Below are 23,474 nucleotides of genomic sequence, written 5' to 3'. Positions count from 1 at the left end.
CACATTCCCTTTGCTGTTTTCTCATTTCGAATGTGGAGCAACTGGTCATCTCGGACCAACAAAGCAATTGTTGCCCTTGCTTTTCTGTCCTTTTTATCCCAGTCCTGGGGTTTTTCTGCAGGTCAAGCTGATTCTAAAACCTCCCACAAGTCATCTTTTACTAGCACCATTTCCATCTTGAACTTCCATGTCTGGCAGTTCCTGGTGTCTAGCTTTGCCATGGTTGCGTATGTGTTGCTTTTAGCCATCGTCCCACACTCTAATAGTTTTCTTTTCTTTTCTTGTCTAACCGATAAGCAGTACTCACAGGTTCCCAAGTGATTCCTTTCACGGGTTATTCTTTATTTGCGTCCTGGGCCCATGACCTGTTGTCGACCGAATCAGCTCCCTGTGAGTAGCCACGCGTACAGACAATAGAAACACTCCAGGTGGTTTAAAAGAAAACTTTACTTAGCAACATTTAACATATCCTACAATGGGATGGCGTGGTTCCCCCATCATGGTCAGCACACCATGCAGGTGGGTAAAACAGCAGAATGAGAAGAAGAAGGGAGGAGACAGGAAGTAGCAATCCCCTCCCACCCTGTAGGTGTTTGTTAACCCTTTAGCCTCAGGTCAGTGACCTGTAGCCTGAGTTCTGCTAACATATCCAATGTTAGTCCTACGTAAAGTTGGTCTATTTAAATGAATGGGCCCAATGAATTTCAATGGGTCTGCTCTAGATAGGGCTAACATTGAATACTATCCTATGAGTGGCGCCGCTCTAGCCCTTGGCATCTCTATGTTAACCCCCTCTCTACTTTGGATTGGACGTTAGAGCGGAAAGCCCGTTTAACCTCAGGCAGGCCGGAAGTTCTAGAGCGGAGCGTAGACATTCCTCTATGGCTGTCGGCTAGACCGAGGCGTCTTTGCCTCTAGGACTTTGCGCCCGTCCTCTATGGCGGTGGCGGTGCTGCGGAGCCTGGACGACCCAGTCCCTCAGGACTTGCCACCGGCCGCGGGGCTGCTGGTGGCCCCGGCCGGGGGAGAGTGGGCAGCGGCGGCCGGCCCAGCCGGGGCGCTCGTGTTGGCCGTGCGGCCGGCCGGAACTGAGGCGCAGCCGGTGTTGTTGTGCGCGGCGCTGCTCGAGGCCGAGGCCGCCTCGGGGCCGGAGCTGTGGCTGAGCCGGGCCTTCCTGAGGCAGCTGGGCCTGGACGCGGGGACGCGGGTGCGGGTCTGGCCCGTGCGGAGGCCGCCGTTGCTAGGCTGGGTGTTGCTGGGGGGAGCCGCAGCCGTAGGGCGGGCGCCGCGGCCGGGGGCGGGCTCCGGCTCCAGCCTTCTGGTGCGACGCGGGGAGACCCTGCCGGGCTCGGGGCTGCTGGTGCTGGAGGCCCGCCCGGCCCTGCAAGGGCTCTTAGGCGCCGGCACTCGCTTGGCCGTGACTGAGCTGCGAAGCGGCGGAGACAGCCGGGGCCGGAGGGAGTCGCCGCCGCTGCCGCTTCCTCTGGTGTCCTGGTGGGCGCACGGCGGGGAGCGGCTAGTGAAGGCGGAGCGGCACCACCCGGCGCTATGGGGTGGCGTGGGGGGCGAGGTGCTCTGGGTGACCCGCGGCGGTTTGCGCAGCCTGGGTCTCTTCCAAGGGGAGTGGGTGTCGGTAACGAGGCAAGAGGGGGGCACCCCAGGGAACGGGGCCCAGCACCTGGCCACTGTGCGGGCCCTCGGGCCCCAGTGGTATTTCCCTCTCCAAGACATCGAGGACAAACACCGCCGAACTTTGCTGAACGAGAGAGCCCTGATCCCCGCCACCTTGGCGTTCAACCTGTCCTGTGACCCTCTGGAAGGGAGCCTCCTTAAAATCCAGGTGGGTGATAAACCTGCGTTGGGGTGTTAGGATGGAAGCACTCAGTACGTTACATATAACACAGATTTTGTGAGTATGAAGCTGCTTTCCAGCAGGTCGGGCTATTGATCTATTCAGGGCACACTCTTACGCATGTTTAGACAGAAAAATGTCCTACAACTCCCGGCATTCCCCAGGCAGCATGCATAGGATTGCGCCCTTTGTCAAGAAAAATCTTCTCCAGCTTCTCCCAACCTGGACCCCTTCAGCTGTGTTGGACTGTTGTTACTGTTAGACCATGACAACAAAAATGGAAGACAACAGCATTGGACTTTCTTGACTGGTCGGGCAGATTGTGTCGAAGATGTTACGGTGGACTTTTATTTTCTGATTAGAAGCTCACGGAGTGTTTGAATTGTTGTAAAACGAGAGTTTGGGAACCTGTGAAGTTCAAAATGAGATTAAAGCTGTGTCTAGACCAGCCATTTATCCTGGGGTAAAGGGGTTTGTCTCTGTGTGTCCAAATGACCCACAGCTGATCCCGGGGTCAACCAGGGACAACCTCTCAGTTGTCCTGGGATAAATGGCACTGCAAGTACTCTGATTTTTCCCGCGTCCCAGGACAACCCTGAGATCCATGGGTGGTGTGCCACTCATTCCCAGGTCCTCCTTACTCCCCATGAGTAGCGGGGCTCACCAAACGGGCACAGAGCTCTGTGGGGAGAGTCTGTGCCCATGGGGGGGGGAGCATTTTCACCATCCCTGGAATGGCTCTCAGCGGTTTCTGGCACCGAGTTTCCTGTTTTGTTTTTTAAAATACTTTTGGCGCAGGATCGCACCTGTGCAATTGCGCAACTTCTCTTCCTGGACAATGCACTGACTTTTGGACTCTGGAGGATGATCCCGGAAGCTGGAAAGCCGGAGATCCTCTCCCCACCCCTGCTCCCCAAAGCCCTGCAGGTGTAGATTAGGCCTTAAAAAAAATGTGCCATTCTTTGCATAAACTCCGCAGAACAGCAGTCTTAATGGCTCCCTCCTTGTCCCGTGGAAGGGATTGGGGGGCTTTGAAACTAGAAATGCAAGTAAAATGAAGAAGTAATTGAGCCAGCATAAATGGGTTGGTTTCGGTGTTGGCTCCCTGAAGTTATATTTGCAAGGATGACCTGATTTAGCAAGCTTCTGAAAAATTGTTTCCCCCTCTTATTTTGTAAGCCACTTATGACTGGCGCAAGTGGGATAGTAACTGTGAACTTACATACAGTGCTGGTTTCTTAAAGCAAGTATCTTTGAACTTCTTAAAGCTGAGGTGATTTCTTTGAGTCATATGGTAAAAAGACTCTTTTCTCCCGTACCAATCTGGATTTTCATTTCATTTATTACATTTCTATACCACCTGGTAGCTGAAGCTCTCTGGGCAGTTCACAGAGATTAAAACATACGTGGGAAGAGAAAGGTGGTATAGATGATGTACTGGGCAGTATTTTGTTTAATGTAATGGAATGTGTTAGAAAATGTAGAAGGTAAAGCCAGTAGGAGACTGGTTAGCAGAAAGTGCCAGATGAGGACTGAGTTAACAGGAAAACTGAATGGGGCTGAAATGAGATGGGATGATGCCAGTTTATAAATCTAATGATAACAGGTGTGTGACTGCTTAGATATAAATTGTTCTATCGTCTGGTTTTCACGCTTAAGCCTTATTTTGCATTGGAGCCAGTGTTTTCCTATTGTATCTTCTGTATATACATTACTCCAGATTGGAATGTGGCTGGAAATACTACACCCTTCTCCCCACCTATCCCAATCCTGTTCTTATAACTGTCAACAGAGATTAGAGTCCTTGGTCCATGCTCAGATGTGTATTGAATGAATCCCCCATTTACCCACTTGGTGAATAGAGAAACGGTTTTCAGAGAGAGAATGGTAGAAGGGCTTCATCCAATGTCATGGGAATGGACATCCCCTTGCTCTCCTCTCCCCCAGCATGCCCACTAAGCCTCAGAAGCAGATTTGAGGGTGCATGAGGGTTGTAGGGTGGAGGGGAAATCCATTCTGCCAGCCGTTTCCATTCTGCTGGTGGATGGACAGCGCTGGATGCAACCCTTAAGCCTGTTTCAGCAGGAACAAGTGTGTCTTGTGGCACCTTAAAAAATTAACAGATATATTATGGCTTAAGCTTTTATGAACTAGTCTACTTCATCAGATGCATGAAGTGTTATCCTAAGGTGGTGGGCATGGGTGGGGTGGGAATTGTAAACAGAGTTGTCCGAGGGAAATAAAATGCTAAAAGCACTGGCTGTTACAATTACGTTAAAGCTTGAATTTATGTAAACTCAATGTAAGATTAAACTATCAAATGGATTTTAAAAAAGTTAAATGATATGTATGCACCCAAAGGGGAGAACTGAGTTTTCTCCAAGCTAATATGGGATGAACAGGATTAGGGGCTGATCCTGGACAGGTTGCTGTAGCTACAGAAGATCGTTATCTTAATCTCCTACCTGTTAAAACTACATAGCAGAATTAAAACAGAATAGGACGTGTTTGTCCTCTGTAGAGATATGGGGAAGCTGCTGGTGCTCAAGAGGTAAAAGGAAGTCGATCTTTGCTATCTGTGCCACCCTTTGCCAAGGAGCTACACATAGAGATTGTGTCCTCACCAGCCTACAGCACCAGAGGAGTCTATGACCAAATTCTCTACCAACACTTTCAAACTCCCAGGTTAGCCATTAAGTAAAGATGACAATTTAACCTATGCATAACCTCTTTATGAGATCAAGGGATAATCTTCTTCTTGTGCTTTTTATTTACTGCTTAAGCACAATGTAAGCGGCTTTGATGCCCGTAGGCCACATTTGAGAGACTTGCTTAGGCTTTTTCATAAATAACTGGAGAAGAACATGTTGATTCTGAAGATGTTTAGAGTATCTGTCATAAATCAGGGACGTAAATAAATGAAGTTGCACCAGCTGAGAACTCATAGACTTCTGCTGAGTCTGTTCTCTGGGATCCATGTGCCAAATATCTTTTATGGCCTTATCTTAGTCACTTCTCAATTTTGCATTCTTATTCAGTGGCCGATGGTGCTAGTCACAGTTAAAGAGCTGTTTTTTGAAAACCTGCACTGTAAATCATTTAATTGTGGAAAATAACAAATGCTATATACGTTTTACCCCTTCCCCTGCTGTTTCTGTTCCCTCTCACTTTTTTCGGTGTGTGCTTTATGTTACAACCTGATTTGAATGTGTCATTTAAAAGGCAATAATACTTCACTGTGCTATGCAAACAAAGTTCTCCTCCTGTTGATATTTTTTCACATTAAATCTTTGCAATACAGTGAAATTCACTCAGCCCCTTCAATTCAGTAAAGAAATCTGAAAGGACTTATTATTACACTACATCTTCTCCTTTCTGCTAAAGGAGAAAAACTTGAAACGTTTCTGATAGCTGCTCCTTATCAGACCACTGCAGTGTCAAACAGATTTCTTTTTCTTGGATAAAATTATTTATTTATGTATTTATTGCATTTTTATACCGCCCAATAGCTGAAACTCCCTGGGCAGTTCACAAAAATTAAAACCATTCAGTATAAAACAAACAGTATAAAAACATGATTTATTATTATTATTATTATTATTATTATTATTATTTATTTATTTATATAGCACCATCAATGTACATGGTGCTGTACAGAGTAAAACAGTAAATAGCAAGACCCTGCAGCACAATATAAAATGATGTGATTATCGTTCTTTACCATGACTATTTGTTTCAGGCTAGTCCAAGCTGAAGATATTTTGAGTATTCCAACAGTTGGGCATCCTGAGTTCTTAGAAGGAAATTCTGACAAGTTTGTTAGGTAAGTTGTCCAACTGGTAAAAGCTAAATGAGCTCTCAATTTGCAGTCACCATGCTGTTTATTCTAATCTCTAAACAAAGTAACTCGGATTGCTTTGGAGTAAGTGTTTGCGGGGAGTTTGTCCTGGAAAATCATAATCTTGTCAACCATGAGTTTGAGGGTACCATGCTTGCAGTCCTTGCTGACTGAGACTTTTTGCTGAAATACTGTGGCGTGAGGCTTCAGAAGCCTCAATAGAGGGCTGTGCTTCACGCTTGGAAAATGTTAATAGATGAAGGCTGATAGCAGTTGGGAAGAACCATGGCACTGTCTAACACAGGGGTGGGCAATTTGTGGCCCTCCAGACTTTTGGCCTACAACTCCTATCAGCCCTAGCCAGCATATCCAATTGTGAAGGATAATGGGAGTTATAGGCCAGAACATCTGGAGGATCTCAAGTCGCCCACCTCAGTCTAAAGCTTTATGCTCATACACAGTGTTTTATTTTTAATATTCTGCTTATTTCATACTCATTATTCCTGTATCCAAAATCTTTGATACTTTGAATTTTAGTCTGTTTCCTCTTTTCTCAGATGGCCAGAGCTCTACTTCAAGGTGAAAAAGATAGTACCAGCAGAGGAAAAGGAGCAAAGTGTAGGGTACCTGGCGGACACCCAGAACACTTCTTTATTCCTGGTAAGACATTAGGAGTATGTGAGATAAAGATTGCATTGTAGTGTGACATCAGAGCTTTTGAATGTGGTGAAATGTGTGGCTTTTCCATGGACTTTAACGGGGTGGTCAGGCTGAGGCCTTTGGCCTAATTTCAAGAGTCCTCTAAGCAATCAGTTCAGTCCTCTAGCAAGAGCAATCGGTCCTTTGCCCAGCAGCCTGCTGGGTGATAGTAGAGGAGAAAAAGGGGGTGTTGGGGAAGAGAGGGAGGAAAAAGGGGTGGCCCCGCTCACTTTTAGCTCTGACCCTACCCACCATAGGCTTCCATCCTACCCACCACCATCATATGGTGCCTTACAGACTATCCCCAGGGGAATGTGGCCCATGACAGAAAGGCCCACCCTGGACTATAAGAAGGCCAGGGCATGGCAAACAAAACCCTAAGTGGTGTAATGCTAAAGAGTTGGACATCTGTCTCTCCACAAACTTTTGAAAACTACTTTATTTTCCTTAGTGGGGAGGGGAATTCTAAAATTGGTAGGGCTGCCAGGGGCCAGATCCATCCCAAAATATCTAACTCTGCCCTAAGGGAAGTTGTCAAGTGACTTGAGATGCCGTGATTTTGAGTTGTTATTAAACTGCCCTATCTTCTAGGTTGGCTCAACAAACAGTGCTGTCCCATCTTTCCCATCTCAAAATGCCCATGGCTTTTGGAGCAGTTTGTCTCCAGCTGGGCTCTGCAGTGTAGTGAAGCAGCTCTGTGACATTCTTGGCCCTCACTTACACAGCAGGTAAGTCAGCTCACTTGACTTGAGTTGTATCACGTAACACAATGTTAGGCATAGCTGTGGGGGCTGAGGCTCTGCTCTGTGTAACTGCTGCGTTTTGCTGATTTTTGAGAATTCTGGGCTTCTAACTTTTATTTTTCCTATATGTGATTTTCAAATGCTGTTCATTCCAGCTACTTACATGCCTTCCATAATTCATAATTATGCTCAATACATCGAAAGTGCTATGAAAGCATTGAGCCTTTTGCAGGCGTTTGTTTAGCATGTAACAAGTGGTGGAAAAGCGACCTTTCCAGTGGCCACAAGGGACAAAATCTATTTTTCACTGAACCTTTGAGCCCTTCTATTGTGTGTTCTTGCTTGTGTGTTGCACTGCAGTCTCCTTTCTTCTATTTTTCCTTTTTGTAAAATTGAGTTAATAATTTGTTGATTTCTGTTTTCCAACAGGACTCTGCTAAATGGAGCTGGAAGCATTCTTCTTTCAGGACCCAGTGGTGTGGGGAAAATGACAGCTGTCAGAGCCGCCTGTAGCCGCCTTAATCTCCATTTGTTCAAGGTACCGTATTTGTTCGATTCTAAGACACACTTCCCCCCCCCCCCATATAAACATCTCTAAAAACAGGGTGCGTCTTAGAATCACGGGTGCGTTTATTATTTCCTAGAATCAAAGCTTTTTTTCTGTTGGTACTGAAATTAGTGCATGTCTTACAATCGATGGCGTCTTAGAATCGAAGAAATATAGTAGTTTGAGACTTTTAAATTGATCTTTAGAATCTATAACAAGTATAGATTGAAGGCCTTGAGAAAATGCATGGTTGCATACAAGCAGAAATGTATTTTTGGTCCCTCGTGAGGGGCACTGAGGGTGAAGAATGATTTCTCTACGGAGAGACTCTTGCATTGAATGTCCGTCCCCCCCCAATTGAAAAACACCTCTCAGATAATTGCGTTTGTCTCCTGCTCCTTGGAATGTGGGCTTCTTATCTGGATGGAAGTTGCTGCAGGTGATGGAAGTGATTGCATCTATCACAAAAGGATCATCTATTGGTCCTCAACTGGTGGGTTGCATCAGGGGAGGCACCACCATATTATTTTTGCTCTTGTTTCTGTTTAGTCTTTGTGAGAAAGACAGGGGGAGGGAGACAGAGTAAAGAGGTGAACTTTAAGTTTACTTTTGGCTCCCTCCAACATTTAGTAGAAGAGGGGATTTCAGCAGGTGCTTTTTTCTCTTCCATGTGACAGCCTGCACTTGCCGAAACTGTGTTCCACACAACTGTTAAACGTACGGGAACGCTGTGTTCCTCTGTGTCTAGTTGACAGAAAGAGAGTGAGATGAGATGCTGGACATGTACAGTTTTAAAAGAAAAGTGGATCTCCCATGTTGCAGGCTGGAGTTAAAAGAGGTCCTGGGAATAAACAAGTTGGAGACCCTGCTGATTTAGACCAATCTCCATTTTTCCCCCTGTCCCTTCCCAAGGTTCTTGGGCATATCACAGTATATGTCTGATCTTTTATCCCCATAAAATAGATGAGGCTAGGAGATGGTGACCTTTGATCAGTCACAGAAACAGGTTTTGAACTTGGACTAGTCTAGCCTAACACTTGTTTGCACTTCTGTATATCATGCCAAGTAGGCAGGACCTTTCTTTGTCTGTTATGAATATTTATTACTACATTGACTGTCACTGCATAGACTCTAGTTTCCTTTTAGGAATCACTCGACAAAGTATGTCATGAGGTGTGTCTGAGAGAGCTGTTCCATTGCTCAGAAGTGCTTACATTTATGGGATCTGGTCCACTGTTGCAGTTTTACTTCCGGACCTTTTCACAATGCAGTCCCCTTCCTCTCTGTCCTCCGACTGCATGTAGGTGGATTGCGTTGGTTTGTGTGGTGACACCAGTGGATCTACAGAAGCCAAGCTGCACGCTGCCTTCTCCCAGGCTGATCTCTACAGCCCTTGTGTCCTGCTGATGAAAGACGTAGAGCTGCTGGGAAGAGATCGCGACGGACTTGGGGAAGACTCCAGAGTCATCCTTGCATTAAGGCACCTTCTCCTGGACAGAGAGGCAAACTCTAGGTATTGGACCACCCCACAGGAATGTTTTGGTTTTCATCTCTGAAAGATGCCCATCACTATGATGGGGCTGTTTACATGACGTAGTAGAACTTTGGGAATGTCTACATGAGGGCTTATCCCGGGGATCGCCCCAGGATCATCCCTGTGCGTCCACATGACACACAGGGGATCCTGAGGGCAGGGAAGGATGATCTCTCCCTTTCCCCGGGATAACCGGGACGGCTTTAATCCTGACTTTTCCCACATTCCCAAGATTGTCCCGAGACTGCAGGACATGTGGGCAGCCATCCCGGCTCCTCACAAGTAAACGCAAGGGCCAGGATCCATCGGGGGCTGGAGAGGGGAGCAGGATCTTTTAAAAAAAGAAAATTGTACCCTTTTGATGGAGCACTCGTGCACCCATCTTCAATAGAAAAAACAAAACAAAATGGCGGGCATGACATTGCGCGCTGCGTGTGGACTAAGGGGGAGGATCTCGTGATCACCGTATCGCGAGATCCTCCCCCAGTCTAGACATGCCCTTTGTAAACTGAGTAGATCTTAGCAGTTGATCACAGTTTGAATCTCTCCTGGAAAGCAGCCCCTTAATTCAGGGAATAACTTTTCTTAGCCCTTACAGCTCAGGAGAATCTTTAACATCACTTGTCTAGATTGGTACAGATGAAACCAAAACAAATGCTGCATGGCTGGTGTATGTGTCATGGCATTTTTGTTAATAAAAGCAAAAATATAAAAAGTATAAAAAGCTACTAAGTGAAAGATATAGTGGGGGACATAGATGGTTGGTTTTATACAACATAAACATTGAAATAGAAAGAAGTGTCCTCCCTTCTCTATCCAACTCACTGGGATTCAAGCAACTCAGTGGAGAACTAGAGTGGTGAGAGGACTGTCTGCTGGAACCGTTAGTTTTAGAGTTTTTGTTTACTGTACACCCCACATTTTTGCTAATATTCACTTACTGCTGTACTGGCTTACAGTAAGCATGTCAAAATAATGGATTTTGAGTAAATACGGAAGTGGTGTCAGGCAGGGAGTTACAGGGTGACTATAATAATAATAATTAATAATAAAAAATATTTCTTACCCGCCTCTCCATTCTGATCAAGGCGGGGAACAACAGTAAATATAAAATAAATAAAACTGAATTAAAACATAATATACACTGTTAAAACATCCTAAAATCATTTTAAAAACACCCTAAAATCATTTTAAAACATCCTAAAATTACACTGGATAGGCCTGCCGGAAAAGATCAGTCTTAATAGCTTTCTTAAATGCTGATAGACTGTTAAGTTGACAAGTCTCCTCCGGCAGGCCGTTCCACAGTCTGGGAGCAGCAGAAGAGAAGGTCCTCTGGGTAACAGTTGTCAATCTAGTTTTTGCTGACTGAAGTAGATTCTTCCCAGAGGACCTGAGTGTGCGGGGCGGATTGTATGGGAGAAGGCGATCCCGCAGGTAGCCTGGACCCAAACCATGTAGGGCTTTAAAGTTGAGATGGACTGCAGTGGGCTCTCAACTTTGGTTATAAGTATTCAGTGTGCATCTCTGTGTTTCTTAGCAGCTACCCTGTCCTGGTGGTCGGCACAACAACCAGGATTGGGGATGTCCCTACAGACCTGCAAACAGCTTTCCTTCATGAGGTGAAAATCGAAGCACCGTCAGAAGAGCAAAGGAAAGCCATTCTGAGCATGCTAACTGAGAACTTCCCACTGGGCAAAGAAGTGAGCCTGACCAAGCTAGCCCGGCAAAGTGCGGTGAGTGGCATCCCAGGCAGTGACCTAGAAAGCCAAGCAGTAGGAAGGCCCAGTTGTTGTTGTTGTTGTAGGAGGAGGAACACAACCGAATCTTATTTATTTATTTATTTGTGAACGTCGACACGGAGTGTGTGGTTCTCCACATTGACTAAAACAATGAACAGGAAACCTTCTCGGCTTGTGCTGATGGATTGCCTTGCATTACCAAGAACTGCTTCCTTTCCCATGAAATGGGAATGTCCCAAATAGGAATGCCAAAGGCTGCATCCAACCAGTAGGGGTGGGCAATTTGTGGTCCTCCAGATGTTTTGGCCTACAATTCCCATGATCCCTCACCATTCGCTGTGTTGTGGGCTGAAACATCTGCAGGGCTAAAAGTTGCCCATCCCTGCTCTACCACACCCTTCCCCATCTGGTGCCCTCCAGCTGTTTTAGACTGCAACTTCCATCAGCCCCAGTCAGCTTGGACAGAGATGGTGGGAGTTGTAATTAAAAACACATAGAAGTCACCAGCTGCTCTAGAGTATCACCTGGAAGTGTGTTCAACCTCACTTTGCTTTTGGAGTTCAATTGACTTTAGTTCTGTACAGTAGAGATCCAATATGGTACAAATAGAGGCCACCTTTTCTACTAAAGGTTAAAAGCCCTCAGGAACCAATATAAACACACCTGCAGTAACGTTTTCCACTACCTTAGTGGTGTAGCTTGTGGAGGAAATGAGGAGGGGGGGACTTTACCAAATCTGGATTTCAGATAGTAGTTCATAAAATCTTTTTCTATGTAGAGAATTAAACCTCTTCCCCTTTCCTCAAATGGCCTTATTTCAAAATGCCTTCTCTGCTTGCCAGGGGAATTGTTGCACTAATATTTTATTCCATGTTTGCAGGGCTTCGTTCTAGGAGATTTCTGCGCTTTACTTTCCCACAGTAGCCGCGCTGCTTGCACACGGATCCAGAATTCAAGGTACTGGAGGAGAATCTTTGTGGTTTGGGAGCATTTAGATAATGAATGCAAATGGAAATTCTTCGGTTTTACACATTGAAAGATGACATTTCAGCCAACTGATTGTAAATGGGGTGAGGAATATGTGGCAGTTTTGTGGACTTAAAAGCTTGAAGCTGGCCTTTCCCAAGAGATACAAGCAGTCCTTTGAGGGGTGGGGGATGTTTAGCTCGAAAACATTTGTCTTCAGTATCTTATTGGGTCAAAATGTCATGGAGCTGACTGAATTTTCACCTCCTAACGCTTCCTAGGTAAAAGGTGTGCTTTCAAGGGGTTCCAAAAGCCCCCCTTCCTATTTCTTTTCTTCTCTGTGCGGTTTCTTGTGCCTGTTTGAAGCTATAGTTCTATGATCTGCTGCTGCACTGGTGCTCACTCTTCTTATCCCTGCTTGGCTGGGCTTCCATTGGGAACATGACGTCAGATCCAATCAGATTTGGCTGCCAGGTGACATTAGTGAGGGCAAACAAAGCCATGATGCTCTTACTGTAATTGAGGATTTGTAGTGTGTTTATTAGTGAGCAGAACTATGGACTTCACAGAGTTCCCAAATGCTGCTAAGAGACCTGTATAGCCTAACACAGTGAGTAGATTTTAACAGGCATTAGCTGACAAGAGGCCTCTGGATGGGCCTTTCATAGTTATATCAACCTTTTCTCATAGAGTCTGATCTCTAGATGAGCTGGGAGGTTTTCATTCCTAACCAGGCCAATTAGTTTCCCAAGCTGAGATGCTTCGGGAACCTGTGAGAGGGAGACACCCTGCTGCTTCTGAGGGGGAGGCAGGCATCGAGCAGAGGAGCCTATAAGATCCAATGCACAGGCTTCATGCTTCGGACTCACTTCAGGAGGAACTGTGGACACTACTGGCCTGGTGAACCTTCTGTGCTCAAAGGGACAGCTTCCATCTATCGTGCCCCCCTCCCCGATAGACACCCAGCTATGAAAGCTTGATTAGCTGGAAAGAGGTGTGAACTTCCTTTGCATGTATATATTCTGCATGAATAAGTTGTCATCTTTTTGCACAAGTGGCTTGCTTCATCTTGATAACCAAAAGAACCTGATTCATGACTTGGGCTTGGCAGAACCAGAACCCACAGGATCAGTCATCAAATGCACCTCTCATGGAGAGCAGTATCGTGCAGATGCATCCCACTCAGATACACGTACCACTGCCTAGCTGGGCTGATGCTCCCTGCTGCTCTTTGGTGATTTCATTGCTCCAGTGTGGCAAATGGTGCTGCCTAGGCCCCCAAACATCTTTGTGCCCCAGTGCCAACCCCAAATAATAATAAAGCGGTGGTTACTTTTCTCAGGGCACCCAGCTCAGCTCTGGAGTTTGGAGAACTTTGGTCCAATCAATTTTTGGCAATTGCAAAGGGTGCTGAAAACAATGTTCTGTTTCCTCTTTACCAGTTTCCTAGGAGGACCAAGTGAGGAGGAAGAGCGTGATTTTTGTGCTGCTGGCTTCCCTCTCCTTGCAGAGGATTTCAGCGTTGCCCTGGATAAACTGCATGATGCTCATTCGCAGGCGATAGGAGCCCCAAAGGTATGGACCAAACAAATACAGAGTCTTGTGAGATCTCAGGCAACGTGCTGTGAGAACTAAGTGGACTATGTTGTCATCAACAAAACTAGTAATTGGGGGTAGATCTCTGAGTAAGGAGATAAGTCAGTGTGGTGCTTTTGGGCTCGTTCTCTGACTTTATTTATAAAACTTCAGAGTCAAGTTTCCGATCAAGAGTGTTCAGAGCTGTGTACAGCATCTTAAAATCAATACAATTCCCAGTTCCTTTTTTAAAAACCCAACAATAAAATGAAGAGTAAATCAGGAGAAAGAGAGTGCAGTACCCATCAAAGCTTAGGATAAAACAGTTAGCAATATTTTTTAAGAAAACATTCCTCCTGTGCATTCACTAGCAGTTAAGGAAGCCAACCAGGCCACCTTTGCTAGGAAGTTCCAGAGAGATGATGTCACAACTGAAAAAGCAGTGCTGTGTGTGCTCTTGCAAAACTTACTATGATAAAGGATGAAATGTGTGGCAGGGGTTCATCTTTGGATCTTAAAGTGTGAGTGGGTACATATGGAAGATGCACAACTAAAGGAAATTATTGGGACATTCAGGGTGCAGTGTGGATCATTCTGTGTAAAACCAGTCCTTGGTGGCATCTGGAGGAGGGAGAGGATGGGGCAGCAAGAACGATAGCAATCAATACATGGGGAAGAGTAGAATATTTGATGTGGTTCTGGGGGTTTGTGGGATGGTGTTCTGTCTTGAAGAGCACCCTAACAAGTGGGAATTGACAGTTTTGGGTTTCTGGAATGGGTAGGTTACAGGGCTGTCCTCTTGCTACAGATACCTTCTGTCTTCTGGCAAGACATTGGTGGGCTCCAGGATGTGAAGAAGGAGATCCTGGACACCATTCAGCTTCCGCTAGAACACCCAGAGCTACTATCTCTCGGGCTTCGCCGCTCTGGCCTCCTCCTCTATGGTCCTCCTGGAACAGGAAAGACGTTGCTCGCTAAAGCTGTAGCAACAGAGTGCACCATGACTTTCCTCAGGTGGGCATTGTGGAATAAGGAATAAGGGAGGCCGGGGGATTGAAGCATTGGTGTACCTAACTCTGTCTTTGCTCCTTTTCAGTGTGAAGGGGCCCGAGCTCATTAACATGTACGTTGGACAGAGTGAAGAGAATGTGCGTGAAGGTTAGTGTGGAGCCCTAATATTTAATTAGAGGTTGAGGGAAAGCTGCTGTGATAAAGCTGGGCTAAAAGAGAAGCACAGATAACAGAGATGATGCACACCTGAAAAGATGTGCATGTGACTTCTCTGAATGAGGATTGACGCATGACTGTTTCGGACAAAGCAGGCATGGACTACAGGAAGTTGCGGTTCATAGGCCTGTCTTCACCATCTGCCTGTATTGCTGTTTTAAGGTCTTCCATCTCCAGCACAGCCAGTCATGGCCTAGGTGCTGCTTACCTTGAAATCTTGAGAGCTTTACATAGTTGGTGATATATATATAATAATAGCTATGCTAGATATTGCTCTATGTTTGGCTACTGCAAAACTCACCAACCCCAAGTGGCTTTTCATGAGCAGAAGCGCATCTGTTGTGTTCGAGGCAAAGGCACCCAGTTTTCACCAATCCCCATCCCTCCCACTACTGCAGTCCACCATGCTAAATTCTATACTGTTCCAAAGGGTTCCCTAACACTCAGAAGCAACTTTTCAGAGTGTGCAGGGTTACAGTGGGTACCATAGACTGTCAGAGAATCAGGTGTTCTGCTTGTATTAGTGGACATGCTTTCTGCTGGCACAAAGCAATGATTAGATACAAGTCCATGCATTTCTTTCTTGTTCCATACAGGTTAAACAAAACTTGCATAAATGGCCACGATAGATGCTGGCATTGCAATAAAAGCTGATTTTAAACACTTCTGCTGGATTTGTCCTAAATGCTCCCCCACTTTTTTTTTAAAGAAAAAAAGTAGTTTGTGCAATTAAATTGATGTCCAGTTATGAACTTCCCTTTAACCCAATAGATACCTTTTTGGTATGTATGGATAACTATTTTTAATATAGAATCTGAACTGTGGCTAGAATATTGATAGCTTTGAGATAGATGATTCTATTGAAGAATATTTGGAAATGGTAGCTGACGCAGAATGCAGCAGTGAGAATCTTGGTTGGAGGTAGTTCTTCTGAGCAGATGATTTCACTGCTCTACCAACTGCTCTGACTTGGATATTCACTGCCATCAGTGGTTTGCCGCAAGTGATGTGATAAACTTCCCCGTAGCAACACCCTGATCATAGAATTCTCCCGTTGCAAGAGATCTGCTTGGCTTCTATGCTGGTAGTGTTTCAAAGCTACCTGAACACCTTTTTAATCTCAGCAGTCCTATGGATCGACTGATCTACCCTCTGTTCCCATGTTCCTGCTCTCATTCAGTTCTGAACGGCTTTATTGCTGTGCCATTTATTGTTTCTAAATATTGTTGGTGGTTATTTTTAATATTTGGGTGTGAGCCGGTTTGGGCAGCTTTCTTTTGAAAAGGGGGATAAAATAGTTAGAATGAATAAATCGGCACGCTCCCCACTCCCTCACTCCCAAGAAGAGTCCTGCTGTGCAAACTTTTAACGAAAGACCATATCCACAGAACTTGTAATTCAGGTTTTAAGATATCTGGAGTAGATGAAGGAACATCCAACTAGCGCAGTGGCAATGGAGCGAGCATGTTCCAAGACTTTTCTCTTCTCCCAGGCATTTTAACAGCATTTAACAACATTAAGTTTGTTTTTAATGGAGCCCAGAATAGTTGTTTTTAAATGGATACTGTTGTTTTTATATTGTTTTGTATGTTTTTGATGGTTTTTAAATTTTGTATACTTTTAATGTTTACCATTTTTAATTGTTGTAAACCACCCAGAGAGCTTCGGCTGTGGGGCGGTATATAAGTGTAATAAAATAAATAAATAAATAAATAAATGTTGACCGGTCATTGCAATGCCCTGCTGCTTTTCTCTCTGCAGCTGTTCTCCAGGCTTTCCCTTTTCAACTGGACAAGCTCAGCCCCTCCATTTTCCAGATCCTTGTGTAATCCTGCATTTTCCTGTGCCTTGCAATAGCTATTGGCTAGGCTGCATCTCTTCCTGGGCAGAGGAATATAGATGGCTTTTCATTTGTAATTCCACCCTAAAGCATCCCTGACAGATGGTTGGCCAGCTGCCACAAGAGGCCTTCAAGAGGCAGCTGGACAACCATCTGTCAGGGATGCTTTAGGGTGGATTCCTGCATTGAGCAGGGGGTTGGACTCGATGGCCTTGTAGGCCCCTTCCAACTCTGCTGTTCTATGATTCTATGTCTGCTGCTCTGTTTAGCATGAATTTGCAAGATGCACACTGCCTTGTCTTTCTTCTCAGTGTTTACCAGAGCCAGGGCAGCTGCTCCCTGCATTATCTTTTTTGATGAGCTCGATTCCTTGGCGCCTAATCGTGGGAGGAGTGGAGATTCAGGAGGTGTAATGGACAGGTGAGTGCTCTTGGTCGTCTGCTGTTAAAGAATGCTGAAACATAAGCCTTCTGCTTTGGCTTGCTCAACCCAGAATTTCACCTCTCCATTGCTTTTATAGGTGGTGGCTTTCTCCCCACCCACCCTACCCCCTTTTCCATGCAGGCTTTCAGACTTTCCTTTATCCATGCTGGAGTGTTTTGGGGGAGGGGCATTGCTTGAAAACTGGAACCCTTGCATGCTGTAAACACTAGAAGGATGGGCGTTTCACTATCTCACAGAGCAAGGCTCTTCTGTCCAGTCTAAGCTCCTGGATTTAAGTATCCGAGCTTAGGCTACATGAAGAATAATCAATTTTATTAAAAAATATTTATAGACCACCCTTCTACCATATCTAGGCCTCCAAGGCAGCTGCTAATACCTTGGAAGACAGATAGGCTGGAGCACTGGGCTGAAAACAACAGAATAAAATTTAATAGGGATAAATGGCAAGTTCTACACCTAGGAAAAAGAAACCAAATACTCAGTTACAACATGGGGGGACACTTGACTCAGCAATACTACAAGCGAGAAGGATCTTGGAATTGTTGTAGATCACAAGCTGAATATGAGCCAACAGTATGATGTGGCAGCAAAAAAAGCAAATGTTATTTTGGGATGCATTAATAGAAGTATAGATTCCAAATCGTGCGAAGTACTGGTTTCCCTCTATTTGGCACTGGTTAGGCCTAATCTTGAGTATTGTGTCCAGTTCTGGGCACCACACTTCAAGTTACAGGAAGCCAGATTTTGGCTGGACATCAGGAAAAACTTCCTGACTATGAGAGCAGTATGAGAATGAAACCAATTACCTAGGGAGGCAGTGGGCTGTCCCACACTAGAGGCATTCAAGAGGCAGCTGGACAGCCATCTGCCAGGGATGAGGTGGATTCCTGCATTGAGACGAGGGTTGGACTCAAATGGCCTTATAGACCACTTCCAACTCTACTATTCTATGATTCTATAATACTAAAGCGATTTTGTGTTTTAAAATAAAAAGCAGATGCAGTGACAAAGGATAGCTGATCAGATATTTAACCATTAGCTAAATATGACTAGATCTCTGGATCCCTGTTAATAGCTAGGCATCTGCACGCTGAACCCATTGACTTTTCCAAGCAGTCTTCAGAGGCAACCCCATGCATTATGCATTCTGTGTGTTGTCAGCAAGAACATTGCAGGACATGCACCCAATGAAACAACTGTGCATCCAATGCCTAGAAATGTCTGTTGATTTCTAGAGCTTGTGAGTTCACAACAAAGCAGTGCCTCATTCAGTCCACGTGGAGCAGGATATGACTCTTGCGGTTTGAGGGAGAACTTACTATGCAAGGAGGATCTTTCAGTGGGTATAGGCAGAGCCTTAGGGTTAGACCTGTATTTCAGGGGTGGGGAACCTTTTTAAGCTCAAGGGCCAAGTTCAGATTTGCAGAAGCTTTTGGTGGTTGCATGTTATTGGTGTGTGGTGTCTGAAGGCGTGGCCATCTAGTGAAACCTGGAGGGCCTGATTGGGACCCTGCCTCGGTGTGTGTCCGTCCCCCTGAGTGTCCGTCCCCCTGCATGTGTGTGTCCCGTCCCCCCTGCTATATACGGTAATATTTCTGAAAGTTATGGGATTTTGTCCATCTTGCAAACTACATGATGCTCTAGTTATGAAAATAAATGTTCTATCTTTGGTGTTTAATATGTTCAGTGGACTTGGGTTTTGTTATCCGCCCAGAGAGCTTCGGCTATTGGGCGGTATAAAAATGTAATAAATAAATAAATAAATAAATAAATAAATTGGGTGAGTCACTTTACATCACTGTACTTGACTATCTCCATTGCCCTGCTTCGCCTGTTTGAGCTGCTCTCTTCAAAGCAAGGCCTATTTCTCTCAGTGGTCTACAGCAGCTCAGCTAGGATTTATGGGCACTGGTTGTAGATATCCAGACCGGTTATTTGTGTATGTGCCCTTTAGGTTCACGAGTCAGCTTGTTGACTGGATGCACTGAGATTTACTTTTAAATGTTTCCATTGGTAGAGTGGTATCTCAGCTACTAGCGGAGCTTGATGGACTTCATTCTTCTCAAGACGTGTTCGTCATTGGAGCTACAAACAGACCTGATCTTCTGGATCCAGCCTTGCTCCGACCAGGCAGGTATGATTCTCACTATTCTGGGTTTGCGTTGCCATTGCATCTGCCTTACATGGCTGAGCTACTGCTACTGAAGGGCCCCTGTTTGAGGAGCTCCCCGTAGCTCATTGGGGCTGAGTTTGTACTCAAAATGAACGAAGTCTTTATGGCAGTGTCAGGCAAAGCTAGACCAGCATAGAATCCTCATCCCCACCCCCCCACTCACTACCTTTGGGGATACCTGATGTGTTGTTTCTTGTATGTTTTAAGTTCTACAGTTCTAGCATGGTATTTCTGCTCCTTCTGCTCTGTGTTTGTAATACTTTGGCAAAACAAGTCTTCTGCCCAAAATGAGGTCTCAGGGTGCTTTCTCCATGAGAAGTAAAGCAGATTTGTTTTTCCTTTCCTTTTTGTTGCTGGATGCATTTGTTATAGAAAAGAAGAGCTATGTTGGGAGCCTCCTGGGCTCATAATGACACAGAGAGGAATAACCTTTATGGTGCATAAGGGAAAGGGAACTAGTATATTTATATTCATATAAAAAAATCCTGCCCTTCAACTGCTATGCACTAATCAGGGCAGTTCACAACACCTTGACACCATGGGTTCCCCAACTCTTTAGGGATCTCTCAGACTTCTCTTGGTCTGTGACGTACACACTAGAACAGGGAGACCAGTTGAAGTGTGGAGATTCTGGCTATTCGCCGGAGGCCAGGTACTGATCAAGGGCATGTTAAGCAAAGGGGGCTGCAGTTGTTTAGGAAAGGAAAGGAACCTCTCGTGCAAACACTGAGTCATTACTGACTCTTGGAGGGACACCAGCTTTTGCTGACATTTTCTTGGCAGGCCTTATAGCGGGGTGGTTTGCCGTTGCCTTCCCCGGCCGTTATTACCAATGATAGAAACCAATGTCAGTAGGGAAAAATGCTCAGATATTTTGGGTGTATTATACATGGGTACCAGAGTTGTGTGTATGCTGGATTCCTGCATTTTGTCTGTAAAGTGTTTATTTTCTGTTTGCCTGGCAGATTTGATAAGTTGGTCTATGTAGGTGTCAATGAAGACCGAGACTCTCAGCTGCAAGTCCTAAGTGCCATCACCAGAAAGTGAGTGCCTACCCACTCGGCCTAGCATAAAATTAAAAAATAGTGCCAAAAGGAAGATCCTACCATTTTAAAAGAAGGATTTCATGCCCCTAGTATTTCTTCCAATGGGTTGTTTGTTCCGATGAAGAGACATCTATGCTTCGTGGGCCCTAGAAGTATCTGTATACAGCTGTGCACTCCACTGTAATTTGCTGGCTGCATTCAGAGAATCTCTAAACCAGAGGTGAACCACATGCAGCCCATGGGCAGCATCTGATCCCCGGACTTTCCAAAGTTGCCCACCCCTGCTCTAAACCATGGTTTGAGGATTGTAATAATTCATTGCTTTCAGTTTTAATCAAACTACAGTTTGTTGTTATGTCCAAACAATCAAACTATGGTTTGTGCAGTCCCGTGAAACTAGGATTGCAAGACTTACTGAAACTGGAGAGTTGCTTTGATAGTTTAGCCCAAGCGTATTGGCATCAACATCATCTTTGCCACCTTTGTTAAGGGAAGGAGTAGAGAGTTCATCCTTGTACTATGAAGTTTCTGAGTGTAAAAAAACTGTAGAATTTTTTATTGCCTGTAAAGCTCCCCAGCAAGAGAGTATGGACTTCAAAGCATAGCCAGACACGCTGAAAAAATAATAATTACTAATAATTCTCATTTTAATTGGTGTTTACCTGCATAGGGCAAAAGACACACACATATTTGAACCTGTGGCTTAGGGATTCCTTCTGCCCAGAACTCTTGGGAGGGTTATATCCTAGTGGCAATTTTTCCAGTGGTACTGACATTTGGGCGTATCCTTTCCTGGCAGGTTTAAGCTGGATCCTTCAGTGAGTCTCCTTGGTGTCCTTGACAAATGTCCTGTACAGCTAACAGGAGCAGATCTGTATGCTCTATGTTCAGATGCCATGATGTCTGCTATCAAAAGAAAAGTGGAGTGGATAGAGGAAGGTAAGGAACCAGCAGGGCTCAGCTGCTGTCAGCTAAAATACAAAAATCTAGAATGAGAAATGGATAGTGGACAGTTAAAGGACACAATGATGGAAAGGAAGCGAAATTAATGTTTGATCAAGTGCTTGGCTCGTTATTGCCTTACATGAACCTACTTACAAACATCAGTGGAATAGAAAATTGGTTTGGGTCTTAAGTCTCCAAATCAATGCTTGAGAGAAACTGGGCAAATTGTGCTATTGGAAATTAGGGGGATGGGTAATTAAGATGAATCAACAGGCATGAATGGAAAGGCAGCATGCTTTGTTAAGGTTCCCTTTCTCTTGCGCTCCCCTTATGGGGATAATTATATGGAAATACTCTCCCACTTCCAATCTGCAACACAATTTGAGACCTGTGGGTGCAAATACATCATTTCCCTTTTCTTTTTGTTTGTTGTGTGTTTCTGAGTATTCTGTACTGCTACCGCTGAGGATTAAGCTATTGGTTGCATCAACCCTGGACCTGGTCTAGTAATGCTATTCTTGTGTTCTTTTTTTGAAGAGTAGGTTGAGTCACCTGAGGGGCTAACTATTCTACCTTGATTGTGTTGAGTACTCCTTACCTTCTCATGAGGTAGCATTTATGCCCTCAAAGTAGAGCAACCTATTGTTAAGTACTAAACTCTCTGAGAAATCAGCAGAAGTGGGTCTTGATTCAGCTGTTGTGATTCTGCTGATTGCTGAAAAGTTTATTTATTTATTTATTGCACTTATATACCGCTCCCATAGCCAGGGCTCTCTGGGCAGTTTACAGAAATTCTAAAATCAAGATTAAAATGAGTATACAAAATTTAAAATCCTAAAACACAGAACATACACACACAGAGCATTAAAAACCGTTTAAAAAACTAAACATGTGGGTGATTAAGATGTGTCACCATATGCCTGGGCAAAGAGGAAAGTCTTAACCTGGCGCCAGAAAGATAGCAGCGTTGGCGCCAGGCGAGCCTCATCAGGGAGATCATTCCACAGTCTGGGGGCCACCACCGAAAAGGCCCTGTCCCTCGTTGCCACACTCCGAGCCTCTCTCGGAGTAGGCACCCGGAGGAGGACCTTAGATGTTGAATGTAGTGACCGGGTATATTCACGTCGGGAGAGGCGTTCCATCAGGTATTGTGGTCCCAAGCCATGTAAGGCTTTATAGGTCAAAACCAGCACTTTGAATTGGGCTCGGAAACATACAGGCAGCCAGTGCAAGCGGACCAGAGCAGGTGTTATACGGTCGAACCGTCTGGTTCCCGAAATCAATCTGGCCGCTGCATTTTGCACGAGTTCTGGAAATAATATACTGTCTAGTGTAAGGCATGACTTCAGTCGGAATACTACAGAGGACAATACCCATACGCTGACTTTATGGTTCTTTTCAAAAAATGAGAATTAGCATAATACAGAGAGGAAAAACACTTAAGCCTTGGAAAGGGGGGAGTGCCTTTCATGGTTATCCATCTGCCTTTCTTTTTGTTTGAAGTTCTTGTATTATTATTATTATTATTATTATTATTCTCATCTTGTCTAGCCAGGAGCAATCTTGTTGTCTGCACCATGTGACATGCCTAAAATGAGTTCCTTTTGAAACCATTTCACACTCTTTTTCTCCAGGGCTGGATACAGAGAGCTCAGAGCTCACACTGACTACGGAGGACTTTGTACAAGCTGCAACAAGGCTGCAGCCTTCTGTTTCAGAATCAGAACTGCTCAGATACAAAATGATCCAGCAGAAATTTGCTGCTTGATAAGCATCCGGCTGGACCGGAAAGGGATATGTAAGATTGGAACTGTACAACCCCAAGGGATCTGGAATATATTCTGGCATGGGAACACCATTCCTGCTGGAGAAGCGAAAAGGACACTCTCTGTCACAATATGGATTCAGATCTAGCTGTGCAACTGAGACAGATGGATGCTTAGCTGGGTAAGAACTATTGCAAATTAGTCCCCCCCTTTGGGCTCACTGCCGTTGCTGATATATCCGGAGCTCACCGTCAAGTGGAAAACCTTGGAATGCTAATGACTTGGGCCTATGAATACAGGGGGGAAGTTGCTGTAAGTATCTAAAATGTCTAAATAAAGATTGAATTGCTTTCCAAGAAGAAGTGCTTCTGCTTTGCCCATGAGCATTTTTTGTGTCTGAAAGAGGAGAGAAAACCAGTAGATCAAATTTCATTTATTTTCCTGTAGGGCATACTGATGCTTATTGCAGCCACATCTATAATTAAGTGTGTTGTAGAACTAGTCTTGTTCCCATAGTGGCTTCTTTGCTGTTTTGCT

General features: G+C 44.9%; 1 protein-coding gene across 2 annotated transcripts; it reads left to right on the top strand.

Moving 5' to 3' along the window:
* The first annotated feature begins 896 nt into the window (after nucleotides 1–896).
* Nucleotides 897–23,299, top strand: PEX6 (peroxisomal biogenesis factor 6). Of its 2 annotated transcripts, none has more exons than XM_063123928.1 (17): nucleotides 897–1,840; nucleotides 4,374–4,537; nucleotides 5,592–5,675; nucleotides 6,248–6,350; nucleotides 6,981–7,117; nucleotides 7,562–7,670; nucleotides 8,984–9,192; nucleotides 10,757–10,949; nucleotides 11,836–11,912; nucleotides 13,364–13,496; nucleotides 14,305–14,510; nucleotides 14,593–14,654; nucleotides 16,875–16,983; nucleotides 19,025–19,141; nucleotides 20,146–20,223; nucleotides 21,026–21,165; nucleotides 22,806–23,299. In XM_063123928.1, the coding sequence occupies exons 1-17, from the start codon at nucleotides 938–940 to the stop codon at nucleotides 22,937–22,939; spliced, it is 2,958 nt and encodes a 985-aa protein (XP_062979998.1). In that variant the 5' UTR covers nucleotides 897–937; the 3' UTR covers nucleotides 22,940–23,299. The 2 variants fall into 2 exon arrangements, with proteins under 2 accessions (XP_062979998.1, XP_062979997.1); XM_063123927.1 differs by having other exon boundaries at nucleotides 10,754–10,949.
* Nucleotides 23,300–23,474: the final 175 nt, after the last annotated feature.

Source organism: Elgaria multicarinata, chromosome 4 (assembly GCF_023053635.1).
Source record: "Elgaria multicarinata webbii isolate HBS135686 ecotype San Diego chromosome 4, rElgMul1.1.pri, whole genome shotgun sequence".
In the NCBI taxonomy this organism is placed as follows: domain Eukaryota; kingdom Metazoa; phylum Chordata; class Lepidosauria; order Squamata; family Anguidae; genus Elgaria; species Elgaria multicarinata.
This window is presented reverse-complemented; position numbering and strand designations above follow the sequence as displayed.